Here is a 12,740-nt window from a genome sequence, read left to right as displayed (position 1 = left end):
GTGCTTCCTCTGGGAGGAGGCCCAGATGCTGGCCCTTCAGTGACTGCCCTCAAGGCTGAAGGACGCCCCAGAGGTAACGCCTTGCGAGGCCGTGTGCTGAATCTCAGACCTCAAATGGAGCCTTCTTTGCCTGACAGTCTACAGCCTGAACTTAGCCTGAGTCAGCATAGGCTTCTAGAACCTTCCTGCAGAGTCTTGTGCAGACAGCCCAGGCTCAGCATTTTCCCATCCTCGCTTCCTCCCTCTTGGAGGTGGTGGTGGTGAACTCGACCTGAGGAGCTGAGAAAGGGGCAGGAGAAAAAAAATCACGAAGAGTCGGAGGCAAAAGGGCCTGTGGTTTGGAGTGGTGGGAGGAGGAGGCGGGAGGGCTGATGGCCACGTGTGCCCTTTACTGGGGAGGACAAGCCTTAGATTCTCCAGCCCGGCTCTCTCGAGAGCCCTTAGCAGAGCGGCCTTGGTTGTGATCATCAGGGAAAGACTTGAAGCAAGGAAGTAACTGTGCTTTTCCAAATGACTTCAGATGCCCTTTTCCATAAAGATGGGTTTTCTTCATGAAAACTAGTTGACTAGCTTTTAATAGTCTTTTTTTATGATTATTAAGTTATATTCAATGTTAAAAATTTAGAAAATGCATTTATGACTGGAAGAATGTTCTTAAAGCTTCTTAATTTTTATTTTCCCAAAGGGCCTCCTTGACTTCTGAAAAGACCCAATATTTACCAGGGACTGTCTGCGTGGGGGCTTGTTTTCCAGTTGAAATTATTTCTAAAGGGGTGAAAAAGGCTTATCCCCTCTACCGTGGGTCTCCAGGTGACTATGGAAGACAGGAACAAGACTCTCCACAGGCTGGACGGTTAGACAATCCAGATAGTTAGAGCAAAGTGGCTGGGTTGTGGGCATGAGGAGGGGAGGGGTTAGTCAGAGAAACTTCTGGATGCTCCAGGACTCAGAACCAAATACCTGCATTTATACAAAGGTTTCCTGCAGCCTCTGCACGTGCCATGGACAGTGCCCCTGAATATACGTTGTCAGCCCCAGACTCCTGTGAAGAAGGGCAGGGGTCTGGGACACTCACTGCCCTGCCTCGTAGAGGCCTCGGGTCTGAGCCCTAAGTTCCTAATGTGCCAGCATCACCCGATCACCCTGTCCCCTGGCCTCGGCCGGTGCCACCCAAATTCAGAAATAAGATTGAAATCCAAGCGCACCTCCTTGGAACCCTAGCCCGTGGAATCCGAGGCAGTCAGATCAAAGGGACCTCAGAGATCAGAAGCCCTGCCTGCGACAAACTGAGGACCTCTGTTCCCTTTCTGCAAAAATGCAGGCAGTAATGTCCCTGGGCTGCCAGGGAGAGGGAGCCGAGGTGGAGTGTGTGAGAGGGCTTTGTGACCCACGCTGTGCTGTTGCGTTGGGGGGATTGGCGGTACTGCCTGTTTAGGCCATTTTGCCATGGGATAGAAGTTCCTCGCACGAGCTCCAATACTGTCCACACCCCGTATCATTCCTTCTACCCCGAGGCTGATGCGATTCCTCTACGAGAACCAGCGGACACAGAAGCCAGAGAAACGCACCATTCCCTTAGGTGACTGCTCTGTCTTTCTGGGTTCATTTGGGGATAGTAGGGGCGCCTTGAACAAGGGCCCCCTGAACGTCGCTTTGGGTAGGGACAGTCATTGTTCCTTTTCAGGCTGTGTTTCTGCTCCAGCACACACACAGGGCAGCTTGCACGCCCAATTTCCTGTCCCTCCTTTCCTTCTCAGGCTGATGCCCAGACCAGTCCTTTCTGACTATCATCAAATGCCTCTTCATCCTGACTGAGTGGTGGTGCTGAGCATTGTCCCCAAAGAGCCATTTGTGCTGTGGCCTTCTGGAGGCATATTCCGTCCTCTTCTCTCTGCCTGCAGCTCCCGTCTCCTGAGCCCAGCGAGCTCTGTGCTAGTTCACTATTTGCTCCTCCTTGCTGCAGACACAGAAGATTTGGGAGCGTTCCTGCTGAGGTTGGTAAGGATACCTGGAACAGTGGGCGGCCTCTTTGCTCCCCACTTGCTAGGGAGTAAAGCTGTTTAAAAAGACATTGAGCAGCCTCTCCGGGTTCCTGCTCCTCACTCAACCCCACAGTAGATCTGGCGGGGAGGTTGAGGGCTCAGTGAATCTGCAGGTGCAGCAGCGGCAGCATCGTGTCCCCAGTGTCCTGCCCCCTGCTTCCACCCGGTGTCGACAGCTGCACGGTCCACCCCACGCCTGCCTTTCCATCGTTCCTCATCAGCCCTGTGATCTTTCCTGTGGCCCTGCTGTGCTGGTGCCCTGTGAGGTGCTGTGGACACAAGAGACTGCACGGGCCACACCCCCAGCTGGGTGAGTCCTCTCCCTCCTGGGTACTCTGGACAGTAAAGATGGACACGTGGGCTCTGTGGAGCATGAGGTAGTCCAGGACCTCGGTGGGCACAGGTCCTGCCTCTTGTGCCCTCCCTCCCTTTGGGTCTCTGCTCCACCTCGGTAAACGCTTCCGTTCCCACCCCTCGAAGGGTAAATCGAGCTCCTTGGTGGTAAAGCACCCACTGCCCCTAGTCAGAGGGTCCCTCCTCTCTGATGTCGTGGTGCCCTGGTCTGCCTGGTAGAATTTTAGCTGCTTTATAACCTGGTCCTGAAATGAACCACTGGGAAGAAATAGGGTAAAATGAACACACAGCTGCCACACTGCATCCCAACCCTGTGTGACCCTATCATCTCCACAGACTTTTGTGGCAAGATGACAGCATCTCAGTTTGCTTGAGAAGCTTATTTTTGCCAAGGCTGTTACCACCAGGCAGGCACCAGAGCTCGGTTCCACTCACAGCAGAACACAAGCAGTGAACCTGTGGATTCCCCTGTAAGAATGTCCGGAGGGAATGCTTCCCCCTCGCCAGGGTCAGACTCTCGGCACTCTCTGTGATACGTGAGACCTTGAGGAAGGTTCCTCCGTTCCCAGAAGCGGAGCAATGTGCTGGTGCTGAGAAGTGGCCCCTCAGGGCCACCCTGGGCAGGGTCTCCGGTTTTATTCCCCCGTACCTTCTGCTTCATCACGCAGATCCTATCCTGGGTTTGGGTGGGGAAGTCTCTCTGCGGGGGCCGGTGGGGCAGCATCTCCAGGCTGGGAGGCAGAGCTGGTTCTGCCACGATGCGTCCTCCCCGTGAGGACTCACTCCCACGCCTGTCCCTGCCACAGTGGGCCTCCTGATGGTCCTCCTTCCTCCAGGTCACCGGCACGATTGCTGTGGCCCCTCCTCTGTGGGTGTGGGCTTGGACGCCTCTCCCCTCCGCCTGCACACCCCTTGCAGCACACACGAGGCTTAGCTATTAAAGAGGCTGGAGGACAGTGCAGCGCTTTAACCCTGGCCCTCACAGGGAGGTGTCTAGGTCTTTCTTCTCCCCTCCAGATGGAAGCATTTGGGTAGAGGACCTAGAAGAGGCAACACTCCCTGAACTATGAACCTCGATTGGTTTCTAAATCTGCTGAGAGAAAAATTGAACTTGAAGTGACATTCCTTCTAAAGTAGACATCATCCTGCATGGCTCTTGTACAGCTGTCTTTCACCCTAACCCATGGTGTGCCCTGGGCTGTCGCAGGCCCCCAGCCCCTGCCCAGCCTTTCTGAAGTGCCAGGCTTGGGGCTCAATGAATGAGCCTTGTTCTAAAGCAGAAAACAGTTCTGTTCCAGTCAGGGTTCAGCTGCCTGCGTCTTGACGAGATCTCTGTTCAGGATTGTGTCTCCTGCTTCTCTCTCCCTTCTCCTTTTCAAGATCACAGGTGAAGACAAGGGGGTGGAAAGTTCTACCTAGATTGCTGCTATCTTAAGAATGTGGACTTTGGAGCCAGATTGTCTGGGTTTAGTCCCTGCGTCTGCTGCTTACTAGGTGTGTGACTTTGGGCAAATACCTTGACCTCTCTGTGCGTCCGTTTTCTTGGCTGTGAAATGATGTATCATCTCAGAGCACCCATCCCCTGGGGTTGTGTGGGGAGTAAGTAAGCCGGTCTAGTATGGCGCCTGGTACATCCTGAGTCAATAATATCAATGTTGGCTGTGGTGAGGACGTAGCAGAGGATGGTAGAAAGAATCTGAGGCTTGGGGTCCAGAGCCCTGGGTTCAGGTCCCAGCTCTGCCACTTGCTGGTGTAGTGATGCGGATTCTGCACCCCGGAATGTGGCAGTGTTTGCGTGCAGGCTGGCTGTGAAGACCCAGGGCGGCAGGCCGGCAGGCTGGTTCCCCTGCACACCAGACTAACTCTGTCCTCTCTCTCCACAGGCACACGTTCTGGCAGTTCCGCCATGAGAACCCCCAGACCCGGGTTGGGGGCCCGCCCCCCGAGGGGCTGCCGGGCTTCAACAGCGGGGTGATGTTGCTGAACCTGGAGGCCATGCGCCAGTCCCCGCTCTACAGCCGCCTGCTGGAGCCGGCGCAGGTGCAGCAGCTGGCCGACAAGTACCACTTCCGCGGCCACCTCGGGGACCAGGACTTCTTCACCATGATCGGCATGGAGCACCCCAAGCTCTTCCATGTGCTGGACTGTACCTGGAACCGGCAGCTGTGCACCTGGTGGAGGGACCATGGCTACAGTGACGTCTTCGAGGCCTATTTCAGGTGTGAGGGCCACGTCAAGATCTACCACGGGAACTGCAACACTCCCATCCCGGAGGACTAGGCGCACCCCCTGCCTTGCCCCCGGGGCCTCCAGATCTGGGGGAAGGACAGGGCTCCTTGGGACAGACCCAAGGGCAGTGTCTGACCCGCTAGAGAGACACCGCAGGGAAGTCCTGTGATTAAGGTGCTGAGACCTCCTGCCGGGCAGGTCACTGTGCTGAGGCCACCCGCCAAGGACTGGCCTGTGCACTGCTGGTGCTTGGGACATTATTCCTCCAGGGAGCAGGCGACACAAAGGACACGCATGTCCAGTGGGCTGGGAAGCAAGCACTTGAAGAGAAGGGGAGAAAGGGTCCCCCTTGCTGTCTGCCTCTGAGGAATGGAAATCTTTTAGACCCGGCCTTTTTTGGACCAATATAAATTTAATTTAAATTGACAGCCTTCCATTTTTCGAGAAAGTACAAACAGAACTGCTTTAGCACCCATCGAGCCCCAAACGGGTAAGGTAAGCCAAGGTTTTAATGACCAGCCCAGTATCTAAGCGTCCAAACGAATGCCAGCCCATCGCATACTCACCCTGGGAGGCTGCTGCACGCGCATTCTCCTGACGCTCACATCACTTGGTGTAGGTTTCAGGATCGCCTCTTTGAGGAAGGACTTCAGGACCAACTGGGGCCTGCATAAGAAAACTTATCTCATTATTAGAGCACTCACAGCTTGTATCTCCCAGCTACATCCTAGAACCCCATTGTCCTTTATTCAACCAAACCAGCTCCAGGTGACCAGACTCTACTCAGAAAGCAAATTCATCATCAAAGAACAGAGATTGGCCACCACGAGGACATGCAGGAGAACTGTCTGGACCAGGAAGACTCATTCCAAAAAGGAGCCCAGGCCGGGCACAGTCGTCAAGCCTATAATCCCAACACTTTGGGAGACCGAGGTGGGGGGATCGATTGAGCCTCGGAGGTCGAGATCAGCCGGGGAAACACAGGGAGGCCCCCATCGCTACAAAATATTTTAAAAAATTAGCCAGGTGTGGTGGCTTGTGCTTGTTGTCTCGGCTACTTGGGAGGCTGAAGTGGGAGGGTGGCTTGAGTCCAGGAGTTCACTGCACTGAGCTGTGATCACACCACTGCACTCCAGCCTGGACGACAGAGTGAGACGTCCATCTCAAAAAAAAAAAAAAAAAAAGGGAACCCAGCAATTCCCAAGTGTGACCATGTGGGCTTGGAAGACATGTCACTCATGGGCCAGTAAGCATTCTAGTTTCTTTGTTTACAAAATCCCCTTATCATACCACGTTAGACCGTAGACCTTAGCAGAAATTAAAGCATCGTTTCTTTTGATGGGGCCTCCTGTACGTAGGCTGTAGACGTGAAAGCCCCAGGGGTCCATTTGTATCATCTAGCTGAGGTCCTTGGAGAAATGCTATGGAATTTTCATCTTGTTTTGTTTTGATTTCATTTACGTTTTTCTATCTTTTTCCCATGAGTGAGGATAGCTAATAAATCATCTTTGAGAACATGGTGATTCATGTTGTTTGTTCTCTGATCAGTTTCAGCTGCATGAAGGCTCTGAATCAAGTGTGTACTCAATGCCATTGGAATCCCCACCTCCCGTGATGAAGATGAGTGCTTACAGGAGATCCTAAGGACCAAGGAGAGGGCACATCTGAGAGGGTGTCAGAGAGGGTAGTATTGGCATGTTTGGTTCAAAGCAAGGAATCATTTCATTCTAGGTATTGGCAGGTCCACCTGCACCGGGGAGCAAAAGCATCCCCATTTCTTCTCATCCCTCTTACCCTAGACTGCCCAGTTACATCCTGCCCTGAAAAGGTGGAGCAGATTTCTCTCCCAGCCCTCTGCTGTGACAGAATTGGTCTGTTCTCTCACCTACTTGATTTCCTATTTATAGGTAACAATTCTTGAATGCCTGCTGTGCACCAGCCATTGTATTGGGGGATTTATTACGCTATTGATAATGTTTATGAAGACTTCATGAAGGTCATTATGTCTAAAGTCGACTGTAAGAAAATGTGAGAGATGTGGACAGAGTCATATACTATATGTTTATCACAACATTTTTTATAGTAGAAGAAAATTGGAAGCAACTTGAAATGTGAAAAAGACGGGCCAGGCGCGGTGGCTCACACATGTAATCCCAGCACTTTCGGAGGCTGAGGCCGGCAGATCTCTTGAGCCCAGGAGTTCAAGACCAGCCTGGGCAACATGGCAAGACCCAGTCTCTTCAACTATACAAAAATTAGCTGGGCATGGTGGTGCACGCCCAGTTCTTCAGGAGGCTGAGCTGGGAGGATCACTTGAACCCAGGAGGCAGAGGCTGCAGTGAGCTGAGATCACACCACTACACTCCAGCCTGGGCGACTGGGCAAGACTCTGTCTTTAAAAAAAAAAAAAAAAAAAAAAAAAGAGGGAGGTAGGTGAATAATATATGCTTCATCCATATAACAGAATACTTTAGGCATTATTCAAAGAATATGTAATGCCTCAGGAAATACTTACAATGTGCTATTAAATAAAGAATGCAAAATGTAAGATCATATGTTTAATATGATCCTATTTTTAAAATTACATATATGTGTATGTATATCAATGTACACACATATATATGTGTGTATAGATATACACCTACACACACACACGTATAAAAAGAGCATCTATTCTGCTATATTTCAACTTCTAAAAACATAGGTGTTTCAAACACCACATTAAAAAAACAATTATTTCAATGGGAAAAAAGTGAGTTAAAGGCTAAAGAATTTTAGACTCACAATAATAAAGGTATTTTCCCTGCAATCATTTCCATAATTAAAATGTGTCTATAGCTATGTGTGTATTTTGTTGTTGCAAGAAAAAAACAATAAGCTGGTTGGTCAAAATGGGCAAAGGCCAAACAACATCTCTCATTTGCTTTTGAGTACACCTCTCAGGAGCTTCCCCTCTGTCACCAGTGGCCTCGACCTTCCAACCCCCCAGTGCACAGCAGACTGTCACTGCACAGGCACCCCAGCCCACCCACAGATCACACCCCAGCCTGCCGACAGATCACACCCCAGCCCGCTGACAGATCACACCCCAGCCCGCTGACAGATCACACCCCGGCCCGCAGACAGATCACTGCACAGGCACCCCAGCCCACCAACAGATCACACCACAGAGCGCCGACAGATCACACCCCGGCCCACGGACAGATCACACCCCGGCCCACGGACAGATCACACCCCGGCCCGCCGACAGATCACACCCCGGCCCGCCGACAGATCACACCCAGGCCCACCAACGGATCACACCCCGGCCCGCCGACGGATCACCACACAGGCACCCCAGCCCGCCCACAGATCACACCCCAGCCCCCCGACAGATCACCACACAGGCACCCCAGACTGCCCACAGATCACACCCCAGCCTGCTGACAGATCACACCCCAGCCCATAGACAGATCACTGCACAGGCACCTCAGCCCGCTGACAGATCACACCCCAGACTGCCGACAGATCACACCCCAGCCCGCAGACAGATCACTGCACAGGCACCCCAGCCCACCAACAGATCATACCACAGAGCGCCGACAGATCACACCCCGGCCTGCCAACAGATCACACCCTGGCCTGCCAACAGATCACCGCACAGGCACCCCAGCCCGCCCACGGATCACCGCACAGGCACCCCAGCCCGCCCACGGATCACTGCACAGGCACCCCAGCCCACCGGCAGATCACTCCACAGCCTGCTGACAGATCAAACCCCGGTCCACCAACAGATCACACCCCGGCCCGCCAGCAGATCACTGCACAGGCACCCCAGCCCAACAGATCACTGCACAGGCACCCCAGACCGCCGACAGATCACACCCCAGACCGCTGACAGATCACACCCCAGCCCGGGGACAGATCACTGCACAGGCACCCCAACCCGCCGACAGATCACACCCCAGACCGCCGACAGATCACACCCCAGACCGCTGACAGATCACACCCCAGCCCGGGGACAGATCACTGCACAGGCACCCCAACCCGCCGACAGATCACACCCCAGACCGCCGACAGATCACACCCCAGACCGCTGACAGATCACACCCCAGCCCGTGGACAGATCACTGCACAGGCACCCCAGCCCGCTGACAGATCACACCCCAGACCGCCGACAGATCACACCACAGAGTGCCGACAGATCACACCCCGGCCCGCCCACGGATCACCGCACAGGCACCCCAGCCTGCCCACAGATCACTGCACAGGCACCACAGCCTGCCCACAGATCACACCCCAGCCCGTGGACAGATCACTGCACAGGCACCCCAGCCCGCTGACAGATCACACCCCAGCCTGCCCACAGATCACACCCCAGCCAGTGGACAGATCACTGCACAGGCACCCCAGCCCGCTGACAGATCACACCACAGAGCGCCGACAGATCACACCCCAGACCGCTGACAGATCACACCCCAGCCCGTGGACAGATCACCGCACAGGCACCCCAGCCCGCCGACAGATCACACCACAGAGCGCCGACAGATCACACCCCGGCCTGCCCACGGATCACCGCACAGGCACCCCAGCCCGCCCACAGATCACACCCCAGCCCCCCGACAGATCACCGCACAGGCACCCCAGCCCGCCCACAGATCACACCCCAGCCCCCTGACAGATCACCGCACAGGCACCCCAGCCCCCCAACAGATCACTGCGCAGGCACCCCAGCCCCCACACAGATCACACCCCAGCCCACTGACAGATCACACCCCAGCCCACTGACAGATCACACCCCAGCCCGCCGACAGATCTCCGTACAGGCACCCCAGCCCGCCAACAGATCACACCCCAGCCCGTCGACAGATCACACCCCAGCCCGCCGACAGATCACCGTACAGGCACCCCAGCCCAACAGATCACACCCCAGCCCGCCGACAGATCACACCCCAGCCCGCCGACAGATCACCGCACAGGCACCCCAGCCCCCACACAGATCACACCCCAGCCCACCCACAGATCACACCCCCGCCCGCTGACAGAGCAGCTGGGGCTTGCTGTGCGTCGCCATTGCCATGCTTGACAAGTCGTGGAGTGCCGGCTCCTGACCTGGGTCCTGTTACAGTTGCTGTCATGCAAGCATAGTTCCTTGTGCTGTGCTTAACTTGCTTCATGGAAACCCACTCTCGAGAATATGCCTGTACATATGAGGAAAACAGAAATCTGAAAAGATAACATGTCTGGGTACTAGGATTAAGGTGCTTTTTGTTTTCATCTATATTTCTGTATTTTCCACATCGAATATTAATTACCTTTATTATAAGATAATAAATGCTGTACATTTTTAACCACACCCCTTCTCCCCAGTTCCAGGTGAGTGTCAGCCTGGCCGTCTTACAGCTCCCGGCTGGCCATGGCCGATGTCACCCCTAAGAACACATAATCTAGGCTGAGTCTGCTCTGGGTCTTCAACTTCCCTGTGGATGCCCCAGTTCTCCAAATAAAAGCGATCTAATAATAGCAGCTCCAGACCCTGCTTTCATTTCTCAGATACTGTCATCTTTTGTGTATACACAAAGTCCACCCTACAAATGATGATGGCCTTTGGAAAGCACGCAGGCTTGTTGAAGAGATTTGCTCTTCTGTGTGTGTCAAACCAAACAGACTGCGGCCTCTCCTTCAACAGCATTTCATCAAGTCAAAGTATGATGTGTTGGTTCACAGCCCCAATCTAGAGCACACCAGGAGTTTGTAGGTTAAGGTAGTAAGTGCAGCTGTGTCTTGGCACCTGCTTTGACTAGAGGCCAAACCTCTGCTAATTTTAACACTTCCTGGCTGATCTTAATATGGGAGGTCCACGGGCTGGGCTAGATCTGGAGGTTGGCAGGGAGCAGAAATTTCCAAGCAAGCAGGTGGTATAGTGGAGACAGCCTCACACCCGAGACGGAGGCCTGGCTTTGAGTCCACATCCTGCCCTCACTACCTGGCCATCTTGGACAGGCAAGGCCACCTCTTTCCCCAGTTCTAGACACTGGTAAGAGCTCCTCAAAGGAGTGTGGAAGGAGGAAAAGATGTGCAAGGACTTGGTAAGCTGGAAATAATACAGATGTAAGGGAATTCTAACCATTATTACTTAGAATATTCTTTTTAAATTATAAATTACAGCCGTTTTGGAGCTCATGAAATGTGTTGGTAGCATCTCCGTAACCCCATGGATGAACAGATGCATGCTTGTAAGCTGTCCAATTTTTGTTGGCTGTGCCACTCCACAAAAACCAGTAGGTCAGGGGCTACCTCAGCTCACAGTGAACCTGTCAGTCAGGTGTCCACAGATAACTTGCTGGGCGTGTCCAGGAGGTGGGGGCAGGGCTGCCTCAGCTCAAAGCTAACCTGTCACGAGTCCTTGGATAAACCTTTTTCCTCTCTGGGCCTGTTTCTTCATCTGCAAGAACAAGGAGCTGAGGGATTGAACCAGATCTCTGGGCAGTATCCCTGCCCCCAGCTGTTTGGGGAAACACATGTTTCAAATGCAGCCATTGGGGTTCACATGTGGGTAAAGAAGAGAGTCCAGATCAAATGCGAAACTGCCAGACCTCAACTCGTCATTCACCCACTTAGGATTCATGACATGAACATGCAGAGTAAAACTCTCTCAAAATATGTGGTTACACACTTCCCTCCTCCCGCATTCTCCGCAGGCACAGTGAGGGGTGCAGACCAACTCTGGAGGCGCACTGACAATCCAAAGAGAATCAGCTGTCCCCCAGGAGCCCTCACCTCTCTGCTTATGATCCATTGACAGCTATACCTGCTAACATCTTGTCCCATTCAGCTATGTGACCACCTTCCAAAGGGTCCCCCCCAGCAGAAAGTCCCATGCCCCACTGGTCTCACCTTGGGAAGTGCCGAGTCTTCACCAGGGAGACAAGGTAGAGCTACCCTGCGGGGCATGTTGAGCGGACCAGCCAGCCACTCCCCCAAGGAGCTTGCAAAGAACAAAACACCTTCTAGAGTGAAGGGAAGGCCGGTTTAATTGAGGCTGGCTCAGCTCAGAGCATCTCCACTGGCACCCCCATTCTGAGGGGGAAGAGGTGTCCCACCACGCAGACACACTCAGCAGCCTTGCTGAAGGCCACTCATCTGCGGAGCCTCAGAGCGGGAGGGTGTCTTCACATCTCCAAAGCCGGCTGCCCTCCTGTCTCCAGCCTCCCTTCCTGAACCGTAGGGCTTTGCTCCAGCCTGCACCTCAGCCCCCTGCCCCCTGCTGCTCAGGCCTGTGCAGGAGCGCGGGAGCATGGAGCCCGCGGACCTTCCCAGCTGCCTTATGGAGCAAGACAACGCTCCCCCTCACTGCAGGACCCACGCTCGCCACTGTTTTCTGTAGGGGCCTCTCGCTCCATTTTCCATTCCCTTTTATTCCCATAGTCCTCTCCCATCTCCCGAGCAGCCAACCATTCTGATGGGCTCACTGTGCACTGACGGATACCTATGGAGCCTGGCACCACACGCCCACCCCAGTAACCCTGCGTGAGCATCCCTGTCCTTGTTCCTTACAGACCCGATGAGAATTTGTGTTGCATATCCAGGAACAAAACCGCCAGATCATAAGCTATGCAGATACTTCATTTTTGACTAAGTGGTGCAAGCTACTCCCCCGAGACCTGGCCCCCACCCCTATGGTCGCCGGCATGAGCCCCCACTTTCTCTCCACCACAGTGCTCGTGTTCACGTGTCTCTGTGCATTGACACGTTGTGATCCAAGATATACTGGAGTCCTCCAGCGCATGTGGCCCGCGTCAGAGCTGCCTCCGCATGAGTGGCATATGCCGCTGTGGAAGGAGGCTGGACGGGGAGGCAGGGGCCCTGGCTTCTGGCCTGTCCTCACTGCCTGACTGTGGCCAGCGGGTGCACCACTGTGAGTGGGGGAGAATGTAACCAGCTCCTGATCTGCCCGCCCTCCCAGGACTGCTGTGAGTAGCAGGTGAGATAATTCATAGCAAAGAACTTTCGAGACCCTAGACATACCTCACTCCCTCACACCCCAGCCCAACCCAGTGCCGCATGGCGACGCCAGGGCAGACACAGGCCATGGCTGAGCTTCCTCGGAGCCCTGTGGTGTGCTGAAGTCCTGCC

At 54.1% G+C, this 12,740-nt stretch overlaps 1 protein-coding gene across 2 annotated transcripts in view; it reads left to right on the top strand.

Moving 5' to 3' along the window:
• XXYLT1 (xyloside xylosyltransferase 1) overlaps positions 1 to 6,142 on the top strand; it is a 199,146-nt gene extending 193,004 nt beyond the window's left edge. For both annotated transcript variants that reach the window (XM_516961.7, XM_016942529.4), the window contains exon 4: positions 4,280 to 6,142. In XM_516961.7, the coding sequence (XP_516961.4) occupies positions 4,280 to 4,676 (397 nt within the window). In that variant the 3' untranslated portion in view covers positions 4,677 to 6,142. The remainder of the gene's footprint in view (positions 1 to 4,279) is intronic.
• Positions 6,143 to 12,740: the final 6,598 nt, after the last annotated feature.

Source organism: Pan troglodytes, chromosome 2, assembly GCF_028858775.2.
Source record: "Pan troglodytes isolate AG18354 chromosome 2, NHGRI_mPanTro3-v2.0_pri, whole genome shotgun sequence".
Taxonomy (NCBI): domain Eukaryota; kingdom Metazoa; phylum Chordata; class Mammalia; order Primates; family Hominidae; genus Pan; species Pan troglodytes.
This window is presented reverse-complemented; position numbering and strand designations above follow the sequence as displayed.